The sequence below is a fragment of the Falco naumanni genome, chromosome 6, assembly GCF_017639655.2.
Source record: "Falco naumanni isolate bFalNau1 chromosome 6, bFalNau1.pat, whole genome shotgun sequence".
Classification (NCBI taxonomy): domain Eukaryota; kingdom Metazoa; phylum Chordata; class Aves; order Falconiformes; family Falconidae; genus Falco; species Falco naumanni.
Window position 1 is genome coordinate 5,690,301 of NC_054059.1, and position 27,111 is coordinate 5,717,411.

Genomic DNA, 27,111 nt, shown 5'->3' on the forward strand with positions numbered 1-27,111 from the left:
CAGTATTTTACAATACTGCAGCACCTTCTCTAGTGGAAAACAACAGAGTAAGTAGGATAAAATGGATTTTTTGCTCATCAATTTCCTCTTAAATAAATGTACTTACGGATTCTTGAAATACTGGTTTATTGGTTCAAAATAAGAACTTTAACATAAAAGGTTCAAAGCAAATGATGATAAAAATACAGAGATCAATCACAGCAAACGTATTTAATAAAGCAGCAATGGGGTATTCTTTAAAAAAAAAAAGCTGCAGCTGGTAAAAGCATTCATATTTTTTTTTAATAAATCTGAAAAATGGTGCCAGCTCATAATTTAAAAACATGAAGGAGCAGCACATCTGGCTGCTACTGATTAGTTTGTTTTTGCAAAAGAAAATCACCTAGTGGAAAACCATTTAGCTAAATTCTCTCCATGCTCCCTTCCTGCTTTTTTTTTTTTTTTTTTTTTTTTTTTTAAATAATGCCTTGAAAATTTGTCCCAGCTGTGTAACTTTAAAAAACGAAGCCAGATACCTTGGAGACAGTTAAAGAGAATGCTGTCCTGCACAATGCCACAGAAAAATCACCCAGCAGCTTGAATCTTCGATCTCTATTGTCACGAGCTTGTGTAACAATGACCTGGGAAATCATGCTGCACCGTGCTGCACCTGACCAAAAAAGATTTAGAAACCTCAGCACACCCTATGCAATCACAGTTGCACACCTGGACATTTTGCAGATAATAACTTGTGGAGCTCTTTGTTGTTGCGAAAAGTATCTCTGTTTTAAAGTACCCCCTACTTTCATTTGAGACGATGTTTCATCTTAAAGCTCAAATGGTGCAGGTTTTCACAAACGCTAGCTGCAGTTGTGTTGATTAGACCTAGCACATATTTCCTTGCCACAATGAAATAAAGCTGAAAACCTTTTCCTGCTGTGCTTTAATTTTTGCAAACACAAGTGAAACACAGCTTTCGAAAAGGTCCCTGAAGTTCCCATGGTTTTCAGTGTTTAGCTAATGAACACAGAAATTAGTAGAGACATAAAAGGCTGCCAGAGCCGTCTGAGATAGATTCCCTCTTCTCCACCTCCCTGCCTCAGCCTACACTCGTAACGCCTGTTACCATGCAAGGACACTTGTGTTAACAGCACAAACGGACAAGCCCAAGGACCTAGAGTGACTGCAGTTTGCTGGTTTTACCTTCCTGATGATTCTGCTCTAAGGGTGGAGCGGTGACGTGTGGGTGACTCTTGGGATCAGTTTTATTTCACACCGATGGCAATTATGTCCCTGTAGGAGCTGCAGCATTGGCCCCATATCTTATAAAACCTATTTGTCTTACATTATACTTTTCATGTACCAAAGACATGGCTCTTAATGGCAGTGTTTCTGCAAGCAATCATTGTATTCAAACTTCAAGAAAATCCTAGAACACACACTACATATTTAAATGTTAGTTTAAGTTAACGTCTTTGGGAATATCTGGATTCTAAATTGCTGTTTAACACCTGGGTGCTTTAGGCTTATCATTTCTACCATTTCATGCCAGCCAGCAGCCCCAACAGATAAGATAAGATGAAATAAATCAACTGCTCCTGGAAGACACAATAAAATCCTTTGTATCTGAATTCAGATATATGCAGAGAGTTTTATATATACATCAATACAAATCTGTATCTTCAGGTTACTCATTTTCACTTAGGTTTCATCTGCTGCTCTTGTTAAGTCTACTTTGACCATATGAGTAGTAGGAGTGGATCCTCCTCGGAGACCTTTCAGGAAAATCTGTGGTCTGGGTACATTGCTTGAGTTGTCACGCTTAGTCTGAGTGCTAACATCTTTTGGCAAGTACACCTGGGTGGAGTTCTCTCTTCTCATATGGCTGAGATCAGTCTGCATGGCATGAGTTATTTTGCGTCGCAAATTGGCCTAAAGACACAAAAAGAATCAGATTAAGCAAAATTTTGTTTAAACATTTTAGCACTAGTGCATACTTAGGTGCATTTTTACATTCTACATCTATGTGCTTCACAGACCTGGAACATGGCCCAATTCACCCTACTGTCATTACACGGTCGCAACTGTGATTTGATAACTCCTGTACGAACAGGATGTGTGAACAGCACTGTACATAGCCCACGCAATTTTATGTCAGCCTCTTACAGCTTTTATATTCTCCTTTGGTCATTGTGCTTCAAATTTTGTTAAATGCTGAAGCCTTTATTTTGTTAGAATAAACAGTTGTTTTCATGGTAAGCTCTTCCAGTGCTTCCAATTAATTTCTATCAATCTGAAAGCACACTGAATATGATAGCAGGCTTGGATACATCTCTTTGGGCATCTGCAACCTAAAATCAAGTTTCAAGATCCTGAATATTGTGGATAACCCAGCTACAGGATCAAATCTTTGCCTGGTTTCTACCAAATGTGATGAATTGTGGGGGCTGGTGTCACAAAGTATCAGATAAAAGGGAAAAAATGCCTGCCTTCAAGGCACTTCTCATTAACCCCTTTTTGCAAGGGGCAAAAGTTAGGGTAATTTATGACTAAAGCTCTGTTTAATCATAGAAACTGCTGTAGATAGAACAAAATCTCTTCTCAAAGTGTTAATATCAACAAAATGTTCCTTATTCCACTGAGCCTTCTATGTCAGCAACGACATAAACCACTTTAAATCATATGACATAATGTTGTCACCAAAATATACAAAATACAGTCCCATGTCATGGGATCCGGACCCTTACATGTAAACGAGAATGTCCCTGGAGTCCAGCCCAGTCAGTGAAGACTGGAGTCAGTGGAAGATGGAGAGCCATTAAGTTGGCCAGATTTGGTGTTTGCATCAGGGTGAGTCAAAATATTCTGTAGACTCAACTAGCTAGGTCTCTTTCAACTGAAACTGAAATTAAAGCATCTACATGTAGACACATTTTGCTATCTTAATCTACAACTGGATCTTATGTACAGTGTCATCAAGGAAAATACAGAAAAGAATGAGAAGGAACTTAGAGAAGAGACAGCAAAAGAAGAAAGACAATATTTTAGTCTTCTTCTGAGTGTTTTAATGGCAATTAAAACAAGAGCAGGCATGAGATACTGTTTCTCTGTTAAGTTTATCCCTCCTGAAAACTGAATGTATGCTATTGCAAGGAACTATCCTTGCACAGAGAAACAACTGTGAGCTGAAAATTTTACTTCTAACATCAACTAGGTGTCATATTTTAACACTTCATATCACTACAAGTTTTCTGGCTAGAGTATGAACAACAGGAAAAACCCAAGGCATCTGAGCTCATCTTCTAACAAAACCCGCAGATATGTCCGATGCTCCTGTAACGTATCAAATTCACAGATGCGTTGGTAAGCTATTTCCGTTATTTTACCACTTTGCTTCTAAATGTTGTACCACCTCCATATACAAATTCAGCATAGTCACTGTAGACAAAAGATTTCTGCACGCATCTGGGATTTTTTGTTTCAACTCAGCATCACTAATGTCCCATATGGACAGTTGAGGCTAAAACACCCTCAGTACTTTCAAGTACTTTCTTTAAATATTTCAAACTAATGAGCTACAAATTTGCTTGTGAATGGTCTTCATGCTCAGCTACTGGAAAACACCCACATTTGCTTACGCTAAGGACAAACCACTGACCACATCTTACATTTATTTATGTACTTTTGTCCATTACAGAAGCAAAGGAGGCTTTTAGCTAGGCCTCTTGTAACCCTAATTAGCTTCTTTATATACCTCAGTAACAGCTATTACTTAGAATTCTTTATAAGCCAGTTAACACTGGCAAGACTTCTCCGTCCAGAATTTTGGTTTTCTTTTGTAATGTTGGAGATTTCATGGCAAAAAGAAAAACAGAAAGGAAATGGGCTGCACAGCAGATCACAGGCCTCCTTAGTGCATCTGTTCACAGAAAAAACAATCCTGCAGTATTCTGTGTCCAGTTGATATTGGTAACTGCAATATTCCCTGTACTCACAAGTTCATTTTGATTGAATTGTGAAAAATCGATGCTATACTCTCACAACTGGCATGTGCTGGCGAGCTCTAGAAAGAAGCTTTAAAATATATTTTGTTACTTGAAAAGCTTTTATCTATGTGGCCAGCCTTCTGTGCACAGACTGATTTCCAATCCATCAGAAAATCATCACGATAGTATAAAAAACATTTCCTCTAGCTTTGATAGTATAAAAACATTTCCTCTAGCTTATATATACAAAAGAAAACCTACTTACTCTGTTTCTTACCTCTCCAATCCTACATAAGATGATTTATTTAATTTTTTTTTCCCGAAAAAAAGCAGAATTGGTTTTAGCAAATATGAAGAATCAGAATAAAAAGAAAAGTATTTCATTACACACATACACACAAAAAAAAAGCCTCATGCTTTGATACCTTTCAAAGATGGGTAAGTTAGCTCTAAGAAAGCTTCTGCAGGGTCAAACACCAAACCATCCAAAGGTATTCTTAACCATTCTCTCTGCCAGTTACTACAGTTTTCCTCCTCCCATTTGATGGTGATGAATATTAATATAAATTGCTCAACTGGCAATAAAGTTTTGCCTGACCCAAACCTTTCTGCAACCTTTTTTTTTTTTTTAACAGAGGAAGTATATAGCAATATCTTCAACCTGTTCTATTTATTTGAGCGTAAACAACTTTAAAATTCAATGCTAATCAACAACTTTATTACTTAAAGAAGGCAACGGAAAAATTTGGAATGAATAGATTTAGCAGTGAAAGCACTGCTCAAAAAACTGGGGAAAAATATGGAAAAAGTGAGAAAATAAGAAAGTCTAGAAATATGGAGAGAAAATACCTGGGGAAAAATACTGAGACACTTGTAACATTTGAATATGGTTAGATTTATGTTGCAAGGAGCAAAAGTTTAGAATAATTTATTCTGAACCTTGTTGTCCAACAGTGAAAATCCGGTAATAACAATACAAACCAATTTTAGAGCTTTTCTTCTCAGTTCCCATTCATTCCATTCGTAGGATGTCACAATAGTTGGAGGCAAGATATGAGTATCAGTTTGAGTGCTACTGTCACATTTTGTGGTTGGTTTCATCAAATATTTGTCTGCATTTCTGGCCTGGATAAAAAACAACAAAACCCAAACATCAAACGCAAGCAAGGCATTAATGAGAAGAATACAGACATCTAAGAAAAATAGCATAGGGATATGCTGCTTTTAAAAAGCAAATAGAAATTTGCAAACTCTCAAACCATGAGTGGATAATGATTTTTACATTCAGCAATGTTTGTTCCTCCTGACCCACTAAAAAGAAGAAACCATTAAGTATTTGATGGATTTAATTTCTGATAGAAAACTCTTTAGGCAGAGACCACAGCTGAATTGCAGACTCCCACATTCCAAATGAGTGCTTAATCATTGGATTTCGTAAAAAGGGGTCTCACCACAACCACCAGTATTTTATGATGCAGGCACCTCAGTTTGTGTTTATGAATGGACTGAAAATCACAAATCATAATTAGAAGTGTTTACATCTCTGCCAGAGCCAGGATATAAACTATATCTTTCTCACCAAGGGCCAGTTCAAGACTACATTCTTTCCAATGCCAGGGACCTAGAATTCACAATGGATCACAGAGAATGTCTGTGGATTCAATTCAGTTCAAGTCTTTGGATTTCACACAGTAGCACTGTCATACTCATTATTAATGAGTCCTCTTTGATTTTATAATATATTCCACAATTTCTGTCCCCAGATATCACTACACCCTCATCCAGCACACACTGATGAACTGCTAAGCTAAAGTTCCAGTTAATACACTATCTGGCTTGTCTTCTATTGCATTTATTTACTGTCCCTTTAAGCTACTTCTGCAAAAATGAGGAAAAGAAATATCAGACACAGGATCTTCCTAGGCTAAGGACAAACAGCTTTTATAGCTGCCAGAATCCTTTGGCTTTACATATTCTCCTATGAAGAGACAAGGTGAGAACAAGATTAAGGGAAAATGTTTCTTATCAGCACTCTGAAGACCTGGAAAAGATGGACATTTTATATGATAGGCAGATGATTATACTTCTTTCCTAAAGGTGTGTACCATCTATTCTTTTTATGTTCTAGAAAGGACAGACCAACCAGTGACACACAGCTGTTCAGCAAGAGGCATGGGCAATGTGTACCTGTGCATATGGAGCAAGGTATTCAAACTGATGATGAAGCTCGAGCAGTTGAATTAGCTCTATATGTTCTTTTGCTTTTTCTATATTCAGTTGAATGAACTTCTCTGGATCTTGAGCAAAGATGTATGCGGCTTCTTTGGAACTGAACACATAACATCTCTCCTTGTGCTTCAAAATCCCAATAGCAGGATTTCCTAGAAAAAACAAAAACCCCAAAACAAACCCCACATAAATAAAATAGTGAACAGCACGATACCCTATACAAAAGACATTTGTAATCAAGATTCTGTGTTTCCCTCAAGTCAGTTTCACTTCCTTTTTTTTTCTGAAATCAGAATAAATCCCTGAGAGTAAGGTTTTTTAAATACAGAAAAATCTGTTTCATTAGGTCTGTAGAACTGCTTTTGATCAGTTCACATCCAGCATGCCTTAGTGCATGTCTGTCCAAAAAACAACAGATAAAACACCTATAGCAAAGGCGTAAGACAACAGCCCATACCCACAAATGTGTCCCCTATAATTTCCAGCAAATACGTGACTGTAGATCAGCAGTGTGTTTATACCAAAGGGTGTAACACTGAAATTTACTGAAGAAGCAGATGAAGCGGCTGAGAAGCTGGACAATAAATTAACAGAGAAAATGAAATGTCAATAAAGGCCAGATAACTTATATAGGAAAACACAAATCTAGCTCGAGGACAGTGGCAGGCTCTGCTTCAGCTGTCATTGCTCAGGAGAGACCTAGAATCATTACAGACAGTGCCTTCAAAATACTCAATGGCACTACTCAGTGGCAATCAAAAAAGCAAAAAGAATGTCAGGAATTATTAGGATGCAAACAGAGGGGGAGAAGAAAACCAACATCGTAACAACCTATATGCTACATTTGTAATACTACAGTTTGTTTCAAAACAACAAAATAAGAAAAAGTGAAATGAAGGGAGTTGGGAGTGACCAGAGGCTTGGAATACCTTTCACAGAAGAAGAGCTTAAAAGAAAGAGGTCTCTTCAGCATTAAAAGGAAGCAAAAGAAACAAAACAATATGATACAGGGTTATAAAACCACGAATTGCATGCTGTATAAAATTACTATTTGCTAATTTTCCTAAAAGAAAGACTATCAGGTCTTTGATGTAATTATCAAGCCAGAGCTTAAAACCATCTCAAAAAGAGGTACCTTCTCATACTATATAGAATTATAATTGTGGGACTCTTGACAATAAGAATATCCCATGGCAAACTCTAAATGGATTGAAAAAGCAATTAAATAAATGAAAAAATGTCTATCAAGGATTATTCAACAGAAGGTTACAGACTCAACATCTAAGGAAATCCCATAACCACTAACTGCTGTAACAGGGAAGGATATAATTAAGGAAGGATCATTCCTACTTGATTTCTCATGACTGTCCACACCCAGAAATCAGATACAGGACTAGAGAGACCTTCACTCCAGGACAGTTGTTCTAATATGCAATACTAAAGAAGCGTAAGTAATTTACACTGCCATTAAAATAACTATTTTTTAATACTGCCAAGTAATGGCAATATTTTCCTCCCAAGCTCCTGAGGTTTAAAAAGATTCTGTATGGATAGGTTCTATAAAGGATAGGGAGACATAAATCATGAACTGATGGGGAAGCTGAAATAAGGTTTGCTTTCAAGACAAATGAGCCTAAAAGAGACTCAAAATTTCCTATGATCAGCTGACAATCTAAGTGCACTTTTCCATTCTTTCCAGAGAGGATTTTTAGTACTTTATAATGACTATGTAAAAACGCATACGATGTAGGCATGAAAAATGTGTTTGCAACACAGATACACAAAACAGAAGGAATGACCATTTTCCTACACCTGTATTAAAGCATTCAAAACAGTAAACAAACCTGCATTCAGCTGCAGTGTAAGTTATACAGATGCACACATAGCAGGAGGAAACATTTATCCGTCCCATCTTGTTTCTGCCTCTGCTTGCTTGTGCCTGCTTTTCTCTTGAAGCCCTCCTGCTTTCTATTTAGAGCAGTTTATTTGTGTATTTTTAAAAGGAAAATACTTTAACAGGGGAAATAAGTTATTTGGGGTGAAAATTACAAACGTGGAAAGACAGTACTCCAGCTCTGACATAAGAGGATGCATTCAGAACATGTCTTTACATTTTCCTTAGATCTCGTGTACATACAAAGTATGAAAAAGACCTAACTGCAAAGCATACCTGGGAGGGTGAGGCCTTTCACACCAATTGCATGTGCACAGAAACCATGGTACTGGATTAGCAACTGATCAAAATTATCAGCAGTCTCTGGAAAAAGCCATTCTTGGTTCTTAAAATCAGAAACATTCACTCTGGTTCCTAAGGTTTAACAAAAGAACAATTTCAGTAACAAAACATCAGATGTTTAAAATATAGTAATGTTACAGGATAACCAGATGACTCTGGTCTTCTTCACAGGATGACCTGCAGTGCCACGATCCCACAAGCCAAACTTTAGCCCTGCCTTAAGAGAGATCTTAATGGAAAATTAGTCTTGCAGGAACCTTTTTCAGTATCATTAGTTTTCTTTGGAAACAGGGGACAACAACAGGAAGGTGATATCTTATTCTTCTATTTTGTTTTCACCCACTCATGCATTACAAATCCCCTGGAGTATAACTTGGTTGCTAGGGATACAATCTTACAAACAAATAACCAAAGCCCTGTTAAATTAGCTTTTTTATTCCCCTCTTCATTTCGGAAGTTCTGAAAGGTATAAAAAGGTACAAACAACATTAATATATTAAAAAAAAGTAGAAATAACCTCTGATCATCCTGCCATTTTTATAAGGCGTGTTTGTATCTAGTAGCTATATTTTAATTTTATACATAAAGATAAAAGCCCAAACTATGCTACATGAAAAATAAATCCACATGAGACATATTTTAACTTACTGTGCAAATTTAGATTATGTAGCACCTTCTGTAAAGAAAATTCTAACCACAAAATCTTGGAAAACGAAGGAAAACAAATAACTTTCAGTACCCATGGTTTCTCGTATCCTTTCCTCATCACTTTTCACAGTCACTCCTTCCAGAAGAGATGTTAGTACTTCCTCAGTAAAAAGCTGTGAGTGGATTTCCAAGAACTGTTGCAGATCGTTAGTCATATTTGTGAGGAAGCTTAGCAGTAGCATCTCATCCTGAAAGCTGGTCCAGAGGTTAGAAAGTGCAACAAAGAGAGGCTAGAAAAATAAAGAAAATGATCTGAAATCCAGATTTGTTTTATGTCTGCAGTGTAACCCAAGTGCTGTGCACAACAATCCCTGCTATGAGCAAAGCGGGGCTTCCACCCCAGGGTAACTCGTGGGCATTGTAAGAGGAGCTCCCATCACCTGTGCCCAAAGCTCGTGCATCCAGCGTGCCGGCCCACAGGCCAGAATGGTACTTGCCTACATTTTACTCCAGAGCCTTTCCCAAATACGTTACTCTGAGACCACGCCTGCACTTGAGTGCTTCACTGACAGTACAGTTTTGTAACTGAAAATAAGGTATAGAGGAATAAGAAGGACCAGAAGAAATGCACTTGGTTAATTACCAAATGAAGTAAACCCACACCTGTATGTACAAACTATCAGGTTTTGTTATTTTGTCTGCCCTGCTTCCAGAGCGACTTGGTACCACAGCTCCCAGCCATCACGCGTGTCAAATTAATGGGGTACAAGCCTCTTCGGAGTGGTAATGGGGTTCAGGACAAAACTGGAAGCTGCCATTCCCAGCAGTGATGCTGACAAACACGTGTACACACATACAGAAGCAGCCTACAGTTTCTAAGAGCTGTCTTCAATGGCAAGTGATGTTAAAATGCACCCTGTTTACCTAAACACACACAGCATTTATGGGAGGAGATTCACCAATCTGAAATGCACACTAACAACATTATATTTTATGCATGTTAACAACATGATTATATGAACAGACAACAGAGTTAGCTCTAGAATTCATCGGCATCACTAACACTGTGGAAATGTTATGGTTACAAAAATGGAAGAGGCTAAAGGAAGGGCAGCAAGACTGAAATAATTCTTACTAGAATAAACAAAGAATATTAATGAAATCTACTATGTTTCCTAAAATAAATGTTTACTACAAATATAGGCCATATCCTGCAGTTTTGTAAAGCCAGAACACCCTGCTTCTCTACATTGTAGAGGATCCAGCTTCTCAGCAGCTAGCTGAAAACAAGAAAATTTAACACATTTAAATGGCGTGTTAGTAGAGAAACTTCTACCTGCAAAAGACCTAAAATCAAAAGACATTACATATTTTGTCTTCAGCAGAAAAAAACAACTAACTAACCTGAAGAGAGAAGAAAATCTAGGAAGAAATCAAACAGCAGGCAGCTTCTAAGGAAAATGGGCCCCATGAAGATACAGAAGAGAAAAAACCGCTTTGAGCAGCTGGACGAGGAGGGGAAATGTTCTCCAAATGAGAACATCTGGCTTACAAAATCACAAACACACAAAACCTGAAGCGTCAGACCACATCTGAGATGTACCTCAGTTAAAGTGCTGTTCCATGAGTTTCCAGCTCAGATGCCCTTAGTGGAAGTGTAAAAAATATGCTGAGTAGGTGGTAGGGGCATGATCTTCTTTCCTCCCTCCTCCACAGTAGACTTTATTTTGCTTTCTAGCTATTTGTTTAGAAGGATGAAATAAAACCTAACATATGTATGGACTGTATGCTAGTTCAACAGCTAACTACCAAGAATTAAAATACAGACATATCACCAAAATAACGACCACAAAAAGCAAATTAGGTGAAGCTGCTCTCTGACATATTGCTCTCCCATTTCCTTTACACCACGCCATCATAATAATCCCAGATTTTCACAGGGTCATCGAGCACCTTCCTTCACAATACCTGCAGTTTGCATCACTCATTCCCTCTTCCTCCAACACCTCCCTCCCATGTCCTGTAGCTCCCAACCAAGGGTGAAACACTACTGAAAATCTGTTTCGTAGAGGTATGTGACTGCTCGCTGGCCAGGCACCACACAAACCAGCAGGGAATTCTGGCATTCCCATTTCAGACCCCATCTTAGGAGGGCTGTAATTGTGTCTCTCTAGTTGCTTGGTTTTTCACAAAACTCGGAGAAAATTATATATTTTGAGATGTCTGGACTCTGACAAATTTAACTGAAACTGGCTAGCAGGTTCAGAAGCCATTGGGAGGGGCCAAGAGGCTGAAACCTCCATCACAGAAACCTGATTTCTTTAGAAAAATGGGGTCAGGTAGTCAGTCACACTGTAATTACAAGAATTGCTCTCTGGAGGGACTTTAAAAGAATCACACTCTGATGTGCTATTATTTGTCACCTGTTCTAACAGTTTCTGCAAGGAACAGAAGAGAATATTTACATAAAACAGGAAAATATCATTGTAAACCTACAAATACTGACAGATTACTCAAAACACTTACCATAATATACCATTTAATTCCTTCTCTCCCTTTTTGTACCTTGCTTTTCTTTTACTTTGAGGTCAAGTCTTTTAACTTACTTGCCCCTTCAAAAATCACAGATTCTGTTAGAGAGGAAATAATGTAGCCTTCTTCTTAACGCAAACTATGCAAAAATACACTGGCAAAGTATTTTGTAATACTTCAGTAATTTTTTATAAGTAAGAAGAAATAGGTTTTCCATTCAAAATACTTACAAAAACTTCTTTGGTATCTGTGGAAACCTTATTCTGCACTGTGTTTTTCAACTGCTCCATTGTTGTTGCAAACTGCACCTTCATCTTTTCAACTTCTTGAGCACTTGTAATTGCATCAGACTGGAAAGAAAACCTCAGCTAAGAAGTATGACAGTAAAAAATTCAAGTATTTAGTAATAAGTATTTACTTGGATCTCTTCAGTTGACTATTTTCATATAACTGTTTTAAGGAACAAAATGCACCCTAACTTTCAACAAAATATATTTTTCCTTAAGTGTTCAGGTATAAAACCAGGTGCTTCTCTCAAACATATACTAGTAATTTTTATAGAAAGCATATACATTTTTACAATGAAGAGAACTGGAAAAAAAATTAAAAAATTTTTTTTCCCCTCAGCTTTATGATGTACAGGAAAGACTAGTAAAACCCTGCCGTTTCTCAAAAGACAAATGAAAAATTCATCGTAAATGAAACAAGTTTCAAGAATTTAAATTGTATTCTTCAAAGACTTCTGATGACTCCATATGTGGTGGAGATATCTGCAGACTAAAACTGAGATATTTATGGATTGGACAAGGAATTTTTTTCTCTCATGCCTTTTGAGGCAGAGTGAGTATCAGTATTCAAACAAGGGAAAAGTCCTACTTTTTAAGTCTTTTGTTAGTGAAATTAAACCAAAAAAGGAAATTTTGGTTCAGAAATGAAATGAAAGCATAGTCATACTGCAGCAAACAATCAATCCATTTTGTCTTTCACCTGACAGCAGCCAAACCCCACAAGTTAGGTCCAAGTTCAGTATGACAGAGCAGGTATCGTGGTGGGAGTCTGTTACAGACCACCCAAGCGGGACGAAGAGGCAGACAAAGTATTCTACAAGCAGCTGGGAGAAGTCTCAAGATCTTTAGCCCTTGTTCTTATGGGGGACTTCAACTTACTAGATATCTGCTGGAAACACAATACATCAGAGAGGAAACAGCCTAGGAGGTCCCTGGAGTGTGTGGAAGATAATTCCTGGCAGAGCTGGTGAGGGAGCCAGCTAGGGAAGGCGCCCGGCTGGATTAGTTGCTTGTAAACCGAGAAGGACTTGTGGGTGATGTGATGGTTGGAGGGTGTCTTGGGCATAGCAATCACAAAATGATAAGAGGTTTAATTCTTGGATAAGTAAGGAGCAGGGCCAGCAGAACCGCTACCTTAGGCTTGCAGAGGGCAGACAGGCCTGTTTCAGAGCGTGGTTGGCAGAGCCCCTTGGAGGCAGCCCTGAAGGACAAAGGGGTCCAGGAAGGCTGGGCGTTCTTCAGAAGGAAATCTGAAAGGTGCAGGAGGAGGCTGTCCCCATGTGCTGAAAGACGAGCTGGTGGGGAAGAAGACCAGCCTGGCTGAACAGAGACATCTGGCTGGAATTCGGTGGGAAAAAAAGGTTATAACCTGTGGAAGAAGGGGCAGGCAACTCAGGAGGACTACAAGGAGGTCATGAGGTCACGCAGCAAGAAAATTAGAAAGGCCAAAGCCCAGATAGAACTTAACCTGGCTACTGCCAAGAAAGACAATTAAAAATGTTTCTAAAAATATATTAGCAACAGGAGGTCTAAGGAGAATCTCCATCCCTTATCAGATGTGATGGGAAACATAGTCAAAAACGATGATGAAAAGGCTGAGGTACTTAGTGCCTTCTTGCCTCAGTCTTTAATGGTAAGACCAGTTGTTCTCTGGGTACCCAGTCCCCTGCGCTGGAAGACAGGGATGGGGAGCAGAACGAAGCCCCCGTAACCCAAGGGGAAATGGTCAGTGACCTGCTGCTCCACTCGGACACACACAAGTCTATGGGGCCAGGTGGGATCCACCCAGGGGCACTGAGGGAGCTGGCAGAAGAGCCCACCGAGCCACCTTCGATCATCGATCAGCGGTCTTGGCAAACCAGGGGTGGGTGGGGTGTCCCAGTTCACTGGAAGTCAGCAAATGTGACACCCATCTACAAGAAGGGCTGGAAGGAGGATCCGGGAACCTGCAGCCTGTCAGCCTGACCTCAGCGCCGGGGAAGGTTGTGGAGCAGGTCACCCTGAGGCCATCACACAGCATGTGCAGGACAACCGGGGATCGGGCCCCGCCAGCAGGGGTTATGGAAGGCAGGTCCTGCCTGAGGGACCTGGTCTCCTATGACAAGGTGACCTGCCTAGCGGATGAGGGAAAGGCTGTGGATGTTTTCTCTACCTGGGCCTTAGCAAAGCCTTTGACACCGTTTCCCACAGCATTCTCCTGGGGAAACTGGCTGCTCATGGCTTGGATGGGTGCACTCTACACCCGGTAAAAAACTGGCTGATGGCCGAGGCCAAAGAGTGGTGGTGAATGGAGTTAACTCCGGTTGGTGACTGGTCACAAGTGGTGTTCCCCAGGGCTCAGCACTGGGGCCAGTCCTGTTTCATGTCTGTATCGATGATCTGGATGAGGGGATCGAGTGCACCCTCAGTAAGTTTGCAGATGACAGCTGGTTGGGGGGGAGTGTTGATCTGCTTGCGGGCAGGAAGGCTCTGCGGGGGGTCTGGACAGGCTGGATCGATGGGGCCAAGGCCAGTTGTATGAAGTTTAACAAGCAGAAGTGCAGAGTCCTGCACCTGGGTCACACCAGCCCCAGGCAGCGCCACAGGCCTGGGGAAGGGTGGCTGGGAACTGCCTGGGGGAAAGGCCCTGGGGGTGCTGGTCAACAGCCGGCTGAACATGAGCCAGCAGTGTGCCCGGGTGGCCAAGGGGGCCGACAGCATCCTGGCTTGTGTCAGACACAGTGTGGCCAGCAGGACCAGGGCAGTGACTGTCCCCCCGTACTGGGCACTGGTGAGGCCGCCCCTCGAACCCTGGGTGCAGGTTTGGGCCCCTCACTGCCAGACAGACACTGAGGTGCTGGAGCGTGTCCAGAGCAGGGCAACGGGGCTGGGGAAGGTTCTGGAGCACAAGTCTGATGAGCAGCAGCTGAGGGAACTGGGGGTGTTTAGCCTGGAGGGAAGGAGGCTGAGGGGAGACCTTATCGCTCCCTACAGCTGCCTGAAGGGAGGCTGTAGGCAGGTGGGGGTCGGTCTCTTCTCCCAGGTAACAAGTGACAGGACAAGAGGAAACAGCCTCAGATTGCACCAGGGGAGGCTTAGATTGGATATTAGGAAAAATTTGTTCCCCGAAAGGTTTGTCAAGCATTGGAACAGGCTGCCCAGGGACATGGTGGAGTCACCATCCCTGGAGGCATTTAAAAGACATGCAGATGTGGTGCTTAGGACTTGGCAGTGGGCTTGGCAGTGCTGGGTTAATGGTTGGACTCTATGATCTTAAAGGTCATTTCCAACCTCAACAATCTATGATTCTATACATAGAGATAAATTTTATTTAATTTACTTCAGATTCATTTTTCTTATATTTCTGTCCTGTACAAGTAGGTAATTTGAATACATTCCATCTGCAACGAAAGCTCACAGGATATAATATGATGGTATCTCACCAGAAGGATGCAAAGGAAAGCCTCATATTGTCTCACATGGAACAGTGCTTCTTTTAATTTAAAAGAACTAAGCTGCACGTATCTGTGTAGGTCTTCCAGCATGGATTCCAACAGAGCTGTGTACTGGTGGGCTAGTGTATGGCAAGTATTAAGACCTTCATCGACCATCCATGTAGCTGATGGAATGGCTTCACTCAGAATGGCTGGCACTATTTGTATAGAATAAATATGAGATACATATAAATATAATTATTTAAATAATTAGCAAATGGTTAAAGTGCTGTACTTGAGCAAAGGAGTCTTTCAATAAAATTCTGATTTCTTAATTTTGTCCTTATATTCATGCATTTCCAAATATTTGTGTACTAGATTCAACAACTGTATCTCACTAGTCAAGTGGTTCCAGACAGTCAGAATTACAGGTGTGGAAACACCACAGTCAAGGACTGTGAGAAAACTTGCTTTATAGTAGATGTAGTTCAGTTGTTACTACTGACATGGTCCTGCGTTTAGCCAACCTGCACAGGTTTCAATCCTGTTTCCTCATTTGTAAAATACTAATAATGATAATAGGCCTCCCGTTTCCTGGGCACTTTGAGATCTAACAATGCTCTAAGAATGAGTCAAGGATTATTATTAAAAACAGAAGGTAGATACTACATGAAAAAATATGCCTATGCAGTTATTAAAATTCAGCATTAGTACTTATAAACGCCACAAATTCCCCCAAATGGCATAGGTCAAAAAACCATATTTTAGCTGATATAAAATATACCAAAAATAATATTTTTTGCTTTAAAATTTCATTATCGACAGTGGACAACCATTACACTGAATGTTTTGATATGTTTTGTTATTTGCTTTAAGCAGACATCTATGCAAGGAAATAGGATAAGAAGGCCAGCCACTTTCTTTAAGTGCACAATACAGCCCTTTGTTACGCGTGTTGAATGTTTAATGGTAGCAACATTGTCAAGTAGCAGTGCAGTAATTAGGCTTGAGGTATGTCTACTCAAAATGCTGTGAGCACAGAAAGGCTAGATTTAACACAGCTAGAATTGGAAGTAAATTTGCACAGGTATCACAAGTGGTCTAACCACTGGTGGAGAAAGCTTAGCGCCTGGCTGATACACTTTTTTGGAAGCAGGGTAAAATGCCAAGGCAGAGCCCTATCCCAGCGAGACTACTGCTAACACTTCAAGGCTTTAGCGGTCTAACTACCATCCTTAAGCATACAGGCAGCCACTTTATCTCCTGGTCTAATAGCACTTATGCTGTGTTTTTTCCATCTATTCAAAAGTCATATGCAAACAGCTCAGTGCAAAGAAGGCTGTAACAAATGTAACAGGATTAACAATCACAATATCTATTTTAATCAGTTACAAACCCCATAGATATTATAGTGACAAAGACGACAAGATGTAAGTCAAGCCTTTTGTATAACCACAATAGCTGAATGTTTCTTCACACTGTAACTCAGGCCCAATGAAACTAGAGTAGAACCAGCCACAACATAGAAAGGTGACATTTGTGGGAAAGGATATATTATGAAAACAGAAAACCAACAATGCCTTGCTTAGCATGTGAGGAAAAAAAAATAATCACCAGAATCTAGAAAGTTGCTTTCTTCTTTCTCTGATGTGGTAGGTATGTTATTTTTCCTACTTATAATACTTTACTTAAAACACTGTCTAGCTAAGCAAGTCCTTTGCTTTCCAATAAGGCACAATTTCCTTATCAGGAGAGGTATGTGCTGTATTCCAGCACAGGTATGTCCCGTATTCCAGAAACGTTGGTGTTTTAAAACAAAATGTTTTCCCTTAAACTTGGGCTTCAGACCTTTTTGATAAAGAAGTCTCCATGCTGACCTACAGTACTATGTGCATATTCACAAACACATTTCCACTGACCAGTCATTTATTTGATTATTACTTTTAAACTTACCAGAAATAATGTGGCTTTTGGGGAAAGTAGAAAATAAGAGGAATAGCAAAGTCTTGCCCTACTCTGAATAAAGCTTTTGAAAACCTTCAGGGTAGCCATTGACATTTTTTGCTTATTAAAGAAGCAGAAAGATTCAAAATGCAAAAGATTTTTGAGAACACGTTAAGAATCTGAAGAGGTTACTCTAAATTACCAGGATACAGATAATGCCTCAGCGACTTCTATCCCTTCTCACCACACATACTCAACAGAAAAACGTAATTGGATTGACAGTGTCCTTTCAAGATTTTAATTAACTGCTTTTAAAAGCAAACATTATATGTTTAATTCACTTAATGGAAAGGGATCAGGGAACAAGTTATCATGAGGTCAATTAGTGCATGAAGTTAATACATCTAATCCCTCCACATCAACCACATAAGGCTCCCTCTTAGCTAAAAAGTAGTACCCTACATAGAAACCTATAAACGATATCAAATATGTACTTTCCCTTTCAGGTTTACAGACCCTGCGTCAAAGCTGTTTATCTAGAGAGATGGGATATTATTGGAGCCACTCCAGGGGAGGCCAGGAAGACTTCATTGGGAATATACAGCCCAAATACAGTCGTCTACTTACAGTCATCAATGCTGCTTCCTCCTTTCCCGCATTCCTTGTTGTACAACCGAATTCCTGTGACTAGCATGGCAAGATTTTTCAGCTGTTGCTCTTTGCTCTTCTTACTGAGGGAGGTGAAAGTAATCACCTCTGTCTGAGGGAATACACTCTGCAGGGCAGCTACAAGCGTTACAAATGGTGAGAAAACCCTCAGTGTGAGGGAACAGAAAAGAAAACCATTAAACCAGCCAAAATACCCTCTCCTGAATAACTGCAAAAAGTAGGAAATCCGTAGCAAATTTAGACTTCAAGGCTGAGCGGTGACAGTTTGGATGGTAAGCATTCATCACAGTTTACCAAGCCTATATCTACAGATCAGCAAAGAGAAGGGGAAATTTTATTTTTCAAAAAGAATACCCCAGTTTCACAGCTGGGAGTTTACTGACCTGTTACCTCCCTGACAACCTCAATATCTGTTGGGGATCCCAGGCCAGAGCTTAGCAGCACATAGCTAACAATCTTTCGATACACATTCTCCATTTCTTCTTGCACACGAGGATGACTATCTGTGATATCTCTGACCACAGGAGCCAGCCTTCCCTCCAGAACACGGTGCTGCTCACTGAGTAATTCAGCTAGGAAAGAAGGACAGTTAGAAAGTGCTATTGAAATTCTTTGGGAATGGGGTTCTACAGAGGGTGCAAATCATTTCCACAGTCAAAGCACCAACTTAAGGTTTCTGAAGCACAGATATGTGGAAGAGATGTTCAAGGTACCATATCGTTACAATTAACAGTGGAGTTTAACATGATTAGCATGATCAACATCAGTAAGTAAAGTCCAGAGAACTATTCAGACCAAATTAAGCACCAAGTTTCTGGCTCTCTGGACCCCTCTGACTGCAGTAGGACCTAACAAACAAACACACACACACTCTCACTCTCACTCACTCACTTTCATACACACCTTAAGTTACATACCCACGTCTGAACACTACCCAGAATCTCAGAATCTTACTGGACTTACTGAGCTTACTGAGTTTATTGAGTCTAGAAGACTTCGGAGCAGCTTCCTAGCATTACTGATTTTGGCTTTTAGCCCATGCCAATAAGAAAAAACATTTTCATGACCTGCCCACACAGAAATGTTTATTTTTTGTCTACACTTGTTCTGTCTTCCATTTCCCGGCCAGCACTCACTGTCCCATTGAGATCTGACATTTTCCCCATCTCATTTTTCTTCCACATTCCCATTCTCAGACGATGTGAAATTACCACCGATGAGACCGAAACATACTTGGTTAAAACTGTGATTGCTCAAGATTGCTTATATCTCTCAATTAGGGATACTGATAAAACATCAAATTGTCTTTCAGATACAAGTGCAGCTCTGCGTACTGGTTCTCTTTCAGATACACAGGTGCAGCACAAGTTTTTCTTGCTGAAGGTAGCTAGCCACTGCACCCAAAACCACAATTGTTCTCAAGCTAATTCATTACAATCAGTAAATCTCTCAGACAGCATGAGTGTACTCTCAAATCTAATGCATATTTTTCCCCTACTATATCCATACTGAGGCACCATATTCCTATATAGTACATTTCTCCAGGGATTTTTATTTTGCTTTGCTACCAGCAGTCATTTAACAGGAATCATTATTAGCCCTGCAAAGAGAGCTATTAAATTCTTAACTCAGCCATCAACTTCTTCTAGGAAAACATATTTGAAATTACCTCGGTTTGCATAGTTCGTATCAAAGTAAACTTGCATCTTCATTGTGCTCAGGGATGGGTTTGTTGTGTCAAGCAGTTTGGTAACACAGAGCTAAGAAGAGAGACAGAAAAGTGAGTTCTTTCTCATTACTGGGGAAATATCTGAACTCAACAGTGACGATGCTACAGGTTTCACAACAGCTGTAGAGCCTCCTTGCTACCATTCTCTCTATATAAGGCGTTTACAAGTATAAGGCATTTATTTACATGAGGAAACACATAGTCCAGTCTTTAGCTACAGAATCATGAGAATAAAGTAGCATTAAAACTTTGAAAGTGTTCATATTAAAAAAAAAAAAAAAAAAAAAGTGGCATTTCACTTACAGGAACAGGTAGCAAATAATGCTATAGTACAAACTCCCAACTTCATGTCAGAATTACCTGGATAAGATCTTGCACATCTTTTTTTGTAAAGGTTTGATCCACATTAAAGTCATTTCCTGGATCTAAAACAACAGCTTTCACCTAGAGATTGCCAAAAGAAAGCTATTAATTTACATCTCAACATATACTCTTTGAAACTAACCTTTTGTTTTCTGGAAAATTTCAGATGCAGTCAAAATTTCTTTACTATTCTTTTTTCAATCTTTGATAATGAAACCAAGCTACTTCATTTCAGGTGTTGCCAGTTTTAATCTCAGTTCCAGTACAGAAGTGGGAAAAAAATACCTATTTGTGATGCAAACTTTGCAGAGAAATACTTAAACACAGCTCCTTTAAAAATTTCCTGGAAAAATACTTTTCTAAGTAAAATTTTTATAAAAATTCGTAATGGTTGTTTATAAACATATGTTGGAATTATGTGCATCAGTATAAATGTTTACCATTTGGATAAAAAATTCATAGTGTTCTGCATACAGGGAAATATGTGCATGTTTGCAACCTGTATGCATGCTGGGTATCTTGTCAGCCACTTGTACAAGTTTTTTATTCATTGAAAGTTTCATGCTGAACTGATTAGTACTGCTTTTAAGCCCAATGTATTTTTTAAAGCCAAGGTGACACCTTTAGGGAAAAAAAAAAAGCCAGATTAACAATACTGCTGTGAACAATTTACATTCATCTACAAGTTTATCAAGAGCTGATACTGTTCCTTGTCATCAATAAAGAACCTCACTCTATCTTTCTTCAGACACAGCTTTGCAGATGCCTTCAGATTTTCTTCTACAGTGGTGCTGTGTCTCCGAAGAAGAGATGCCGAAGTGTATGAAGTTTTTTAGGATACTTATAGTCGTCTACCAGGGACAACACTGAGATTGATTCCATTTAATTCTTAGTTTAAGTGGGATCCAAGCCCACTCTTTCAAATATTCAGCTCATTTATACTACCAGCCCCTGTCTAAACAAAGAAACAAACAAAAGAATCCATCACAAAAGAGGGAAGAGGTAAACCTCAAAGAATAAACATAGCTGCTGCAATAAACATTCAGCTACAAGTCATGCCTTTTTGTTCATTTAGGGGAGTAAGAAGAAATGTTATTAAAACTTGGCAACAGTTCTCTTTTTCACTTTAGAAAGACAAAAAAAGTTTTATCTGCCTGTAGAAGAAAACTGAGGGAGAACTCTTGAGTCGGAGTTCAAAGAGTTCCCAGGGCTCAGGACCTGCAGCCTTTCAGGGCCCTATATTTGAGCAGGTAGCGTTTCAGAGGAATTACTTTTCCAGGTTTTTAGGACCCTATACTGAATGCCCTGCCCCTTTGAAACTTCTCAGTGTGGGCAATCAGAAACTGAGATATTTCAAAGTTCACGTCAGCCTGAAAAGCCTCGGCTGCCACCACCCCAGACTGGGCCGGCTGCCGTGGAGCTGCCGTCTGAAGACCACAGGGCCGATTTCTGAACCCAGGGCCCGTTTCTGACCCCAAGGACCACTTCTGCCCTCGCTCCACGCCACCCTGCCCGAGCAGAGTCAGGCAGCGGCGCCGAGGTGAGCCAAGGCATCCTAGCCTGATAAACAAGCACATACTTAATCAATACTGCACATATAATGCTTTTAAGTTGCTAAGAGTTGTATGTCATGGTGAGTCCGCATAAAAGTCACTTGGCGTTACTTAGGTTTTCTGTTGTAGCAAGTAAGTCGCTTGGCGTCACTTAGATATGTTTTCCATTGTAGCATGTTTGCTGACTACTTATAATCAATGTTTTGCAGTGGAGGTGTGGCCTGGAGGCTGAATATAATCAATGTATCCAAGGTTATGTGTGTTTTTATAAAGAAATGTAACACGTATAAATAGGTCTGAAAACGTTAAAAAGGCCTGCATGATTTTGGTGGGACTCCCCCACCCCGTGCTGCCCAGCGCTGAGTAAACATACCTACTTTACAATCTCATTGCTGTGAAGTCTGTTTCCCGCACGTCAGGGGAATGGGTCACCTTGTGTAAAATTAAGCCGCAACCTCATGAAAGCCTTAAAAACCATTTTGAGCTGCCAAGCGATGGCCACCCAGCCTTGAATCTTCTGATCTGTGTGCTAGCAATACATACTTACCTTAATATTTTATGGTCCGGAGCAGAATTTGGATGCGATTAGAAGAACGGCCAGATGTAGTAACAACCCCCCCACACCCCGAAACATTTAATTCGCGCTTACCACGAACGCCACCAAGGTTTCGGAAGCAGCGTGTCCCCGGGTGGCGCATTCTTGCCTGATTTCCCGCACGATGTCCCCGATGCGGCTCCCGGCCCGGCGACAGGCCATCCCGTCCCGCACGGCCGGCAGCGGGTGTCCCGCCGGGTCTCGGATTGCGGGTGCGTCCCGCAACGCGTCCCCACCAGGGCGGGGGTCCCGCTCCCCCGCTACCGCCCTCGGCCCCGCCGCTTGTCGGGGCACCCCCACACACACACGGACCCCGCAGCGCTCCCACAGCCGCCGGCACCCCAAAACGTCCCGGTCTCACCTGCCCCCACCCCCGCCACGGCCCGGCCCGGCCGGCGGCAAACGGCGATGGCGGCCCGCAGGCGGGCGCCGGGCGTTGCCATGGGGACGCGGCGCGGCCCCGCGGCTGCGGCTGCCCGTGCGGGTGCAAAGCGGGCCCTGCCACGCACCGCACGGGGCACGCCGAGGAACACGTCTATGTCTGTGTGTGCGCATGCAAAACGTACATACGTACGGTGTCTGCCTCTACAGAGGTGCACAGGAATATATGCAATGTGGACATGAAGATCTGTATGCGCACACGCACCACGTATAGGGATGTCTGTGGCTGTATGTAGGTATGCATATGTATAAATACGCATACATACTGTACCTAGGTACATGTACTCGAATATGTACTCATATATACAATATATATGTATACAAATAGGCAAAACGCATATGGATGCATATGTATATGCAAAACATACATACAGGCAGATGTAGGTATGTATATGACACATAAGCATGTACGCATACACACAAGCCAAAGCAGTGTGTGTGCCAGAGGCAGCCGGTCCCCGCCTCAGCCGCCATGCCCCGGCAGGTGCCAGGAGGCGGCCTGCCCGCTGGGGCTGCCAGAGGAAGGCCTGGCGGGCGCAGGCCAGGCCCCAGCACAGCGCCGGGACCTGCTGTGTCTTCCCAGCGTGGAGGAGACCACCAGCCCCCAGGTGCCCCGCCACCTCAGCAGGCCTCCGTGCCTCTTCAGCTGTCACCTCCCAGGGCGCTGAGGGCAAAACCCACCGCAGGCACCTGCCCAAGCCCTCCCGCACCCCTTCCCACCCGCGAATCAGCCTCCCCACACGCACCCCTCGGCCTCAGCCCCCACCGGGGGGTCCCACAGGCACCACCAAGGCCCCAGGACGGCTGGGTTGGGGGTCCAAAGCAGTGGTAGGGGGTGGTGGGCAGCAGGGACCATGGGGATGCTTCCGTTACCCTCACTGCCAGCGGCCAGCTTCCAAACCAGGCTGACAGCCCACAGCAGTAGGAGCGTTCCCATTGCACAGAGATGCTGGAGAAGCTGGGGGTCCATTGCAGCATGGCTGGGAAGCCCTGTCCCCTGGGGAGAAGAGGAGGAAGGTGCCATTGCCAACTGCCTCCACGAGATGGTCCCTGGAGCGGTGGGACGGCACTGCAAGGGCCGAACACCAAGCTCAAGGCCAGCTTTCCTGTAGGTCCCCCTGGGCAAAACACAGCAACCAGCAAAGGCTGACAGCAGCCATCAGCAATCTCTACCGCACAACCACACACAGCTATAAATTCAGTCTAGCACGCTCCGATCAGATCTGACATTGTCTCGAACCCCTCCTCAAGCTCCACGCTGAGTGCCATAAAGAACAGTATTGGTTGACACCAGCCACCAGCAAAGCATCCACACAGCTGCTTGCTCACTCCCAACCCCTGCGGTGGGCTGGGGAGAAGAAAGAAAGAGAAAAAGCAAGGAAACTTGTGGTGAGCTGAGATGTAGGCAGTTTAAAAAGTAAAGGAGAAAATGAAAAAAACTCAACCAATTAAAAGGCAATGACTCGCCAGCTCCCACAAGCAGATGGATGCCCAGTCTCCGAGCAATGGCTACTGTGGAAGACAAAACCCCCAAAGCCAAACCCTCGTCTTCCTCTACCTCAGTTTTTGTAGCTGAGCATGATGTTACATGGCATGGAATATCTCTTTTGCCAGTTCAGGTCAGCTTTGTGGGCTGCATCCCCTCCCAGCTTCCTGCCTGTGCCTCTTGCCTAGCTGCTGGGGCAGCAGAGTGGGAAAAAGAAAACCTTGAGGCTGTGCAAGCAGACAGCTGAAACACTGTTTTAGCCACAAATCCAAAGCACAGCACCACCGGGGCTGCTGTGAAGAAAGCTAACTCCACCCCAGCCAGACAGATAAGTATGTATACACCTAAAAGTGCACGCAATACACAGGTATATGCACATATAGATGTATACACAAAACGTGTGAGTGCGGTACGCTGTGAGTGCTGGAGGCAGAGGCAGCACAGATGAGGCAACTTCCCTCTGCAACAAGAGCAAGAGAGTCAAGCTCGCTTTCAGGTCTCATGCTTGCTCCTGGAGGTGGCAGTTCCCTCAAGTGTGGTGGGGTTACAGCCCACAAGCAGCAGCCCAGTGAGCCCCAAGTTCATCGCCAGCTCTTGCACACACCAGTGAGCATGCTGTTGTACGACAGCGATGCCTTGCTGTAACTAGTTCAGTTAGTCAATACTCAATTAATTCAAGCTTTTCCATGTCAGACAGAGGAAAGAGTAATAGCACCTTAATTAAATTTAAAAGCTGTGTCCCTAAAAGGCAATCAAGTAAGCTCAAAAGGCACAGGGAATGGAGGGATAAGAGCCGACAAGCTACACCGGTTTTCAACTGATTTAATTTTTTCCCTTCAGTTTAAGGTGTCAGACAGAGAGTACTCTGCTGAGAATCACGATGAGATCAAGATCATAATTTTTTTTCCCCTCTGTGACCTCAGTCAAGCCACTCTTATCAGTAAAATTAAGATGATACTATGTTACCTGGCAAGTAGCTGCAGGGTTACATCCACATTCTCAGCCTGTGTACAAAGGTACAGTGCAATGAGTCCCAGCATCACCTGTGGGAAATGCTTTGGGAAAGTCAGTGGAGCAGGCATCAAAATAGTCTTGCAAAGGACATTGTGAAGTCTTAGATTTCATTGTAGTAGCACAGCTAATGGGGCTTCTTAATATGTCTTCTGCATTCCCATTTTAAAAAATCAATACCCTCAGGCTCAGTAATTATAGCAAGACATTTATCAAGAGAACAAAAATCTACAGGACTGCTTTTTTCCACAGGCTGCAGAATGAGAAGCTTTCAGGGCACTTCTTGGAGCAGAAGCATGTTGCTGTTAGTGAGCTTAGGGTCACTGAGATTCCCCTCTGTGCTTCCCAATAAATCACACAAGAACCAGCTCTTCTGCAGTTGCAGGTGGGGAGGAATGAAGGGAGAAGAACACCACAGTTCTGGGGATTAAAAGAAAAGAAAGAAGGTGCCAGGTTTCTCTCTACAAAAGCAAATTTCAAAAGTCAGTGATAAAACCTGGTGCTCAAAGCAGTGATGCTAACACTTGCTCCTGAAAAGATTATCAGCTAAAACTGGATGGTTTTACGGTGTTTAACCAAACATTATCTGCAGTAGAGATGGTGGTGGAATTTGCAGTTTTGCAGCTGCAGAAAGCCAGTTCCCATCCTGTAACAGTCCGAGGCTATGGCTAACACAAATATAAAGACAACTTAAAAGACTATTTCAATAAATTCACTTTTCTTCTGGTATCTGTGTCTGCGCCTACATCCGCAGGTAGCACAATCTCTGCAGAGCAAAGCAGTAAGTGCTGAGAACCACAGGGCCACATCATACATGCTTCAGCATTTGTTACTTCAGACTAGCTTTAGAGTGGCCCCAGCAACTGGTGGTGCGTTTGTGGCTGGAGTGCATTAGTGGCTGTCTTGGTTCAACCCCAGCCAGCAACCGAGCCCCACGCAGCCGCTCACTCACTCTGCACGCCAGCGGGATGGGGGAGAGGATCGGGAGAGTGAAAGTGAGAAAATTTGTGGGTTGAGATAAAGACAGTTTAACAGGTAAAGCAGAAGCCACGCAGGCAAGCAAAGCAGAACAAGGAATTCATTCACCACTTCCCTTGGCACCAGGTGTTCAGCCATCCCCAGGAAAGCCGGGCTCCGTCGTGTGTGACAGGTACTTGGGAAGACAAACGCCATCACTCCGCACGTTCCCCCTTCCTCCTCCTCCCCCAGCTTTATATGCTGAGCGTGGCGCCATGTGGTATGGGACATCCCTTTGGTCAGCTGGGGTCAGCTGCCCCGGCCGTGCCCCCTCCCAGCTCCTTGTGCCCCCCCAGCCCGGTCGCGGCTGGGGCGCAGTGAGGAGCAGAAAAGGCCTCGGCTCTGTGCAAGCACCACTCAGCCACAGCTAAAACATCCCGGAGTTATCAGCGCTGTTTCCGGCACGAATCCAAAACATAGCCCCGAATCCAAAACATAGCCCCGTACTAGCTACTGTGAAGAACATTAATGCTAACCCAGCCAAAACCAGCACAGGGGCACTCCCAGAGCATGCCTTCAAATTTAATTTTGCCCGAAAGGTTCACATGCTCACAGCCTGCTTTACTATACAAACCAAAGCACAGCCGGTGATGACTATCAAGAGGTTCTCTCTGTAAACACATGCCTGATACTAAATTAAAAAACCAGCACCCTAACACACCCTTTCCCCCATCTGAGTTACCAGTATTCACAGTCATGTTAGTTTGCTTGACTATTTCTTGGAGGAGTAATAAGATACAAGAACATCTTACTTCAACTGAAATAACAGACATTCCTTGATAAACCCAATTTTGCTGTTGTCAGTAGGACACCTGCAAACCAAAGAGCACTTGATTCATAAGACAAAACACTGGGAGTAAATACCAGTGGACTCTATTGCAGTGTTACTGCATTCTTTTTGCAGAAGCTTACAATATATTCTGAAAAGCCACTAGTGCTAGCCCGCACCCATAAATCCCAGTAGGATACGTCCAACTGCCTATACACTTCTGG

The 27,111-nt window shown here is 42.2% G+C and overlaps 1 protein-coding gene across 1 annotated transcript; it reads right to left on the reverse strand.

The window, feature by feature from the left end:
• Positions 1–458: 458 nt before the first annotated feature.
• CFAP206 (cilia and flagella associated protein 206) lies at positions 459–22,493 on the reverse strand. Its single transcript, XM_040599500.1, has 12 exons — positions 22,218–22,493; positions 20,013–20,096; positions 19,593–19,683; positions 18,307–18,495; positions 17,882–18,040; positions 15,320–15,528; positions 11,841–11,960; positions 9,170–9,368; positions 8,365–8,502; positions 6,153–6,346; positions 4,947–5,090; positions 459–1,911 (listed from the first exon to the last, which is right to left on the reverse strand). The coding sequence occupies exons 1-12, from the start codon at positions 22,323–22,325 to the stop codon at positions 1,681–1,683; spliced, it is 1,866 nt and encodes a 621-aa protein (XP_040455434.1). The 5' UTR covers positions 22,326–22,493; the 3' UTR covers positions 459–1,680.
• Between the last annotated feature and the right edge of the window lie 4,618 nt (positions 22,494–27,111).

Coding starts and splice junctions, on each gene's coding strand:
- CFAP206 (XM_040599500.1), bottom strand. CDS start 22,325: ATGGCCTGTCGCCGGGCCGGGAGCCGCATCGGGGACATCGTGCGGGAA. Junction 19,684..20,012: donor ATGTGCAAGATCTTATCCAG/GTAATTCTGACA, acceptor CTCTCTTCTTAG/CTCTGTGTTACCAAACTGCT. Junction 18,041..18,306: donor GGTTGTCAGGGAGGTAACAG/GTCAGTAAACTC, acceptor TAACGCTTGTAG/CTGCCCTGCAGAGTGTATTC.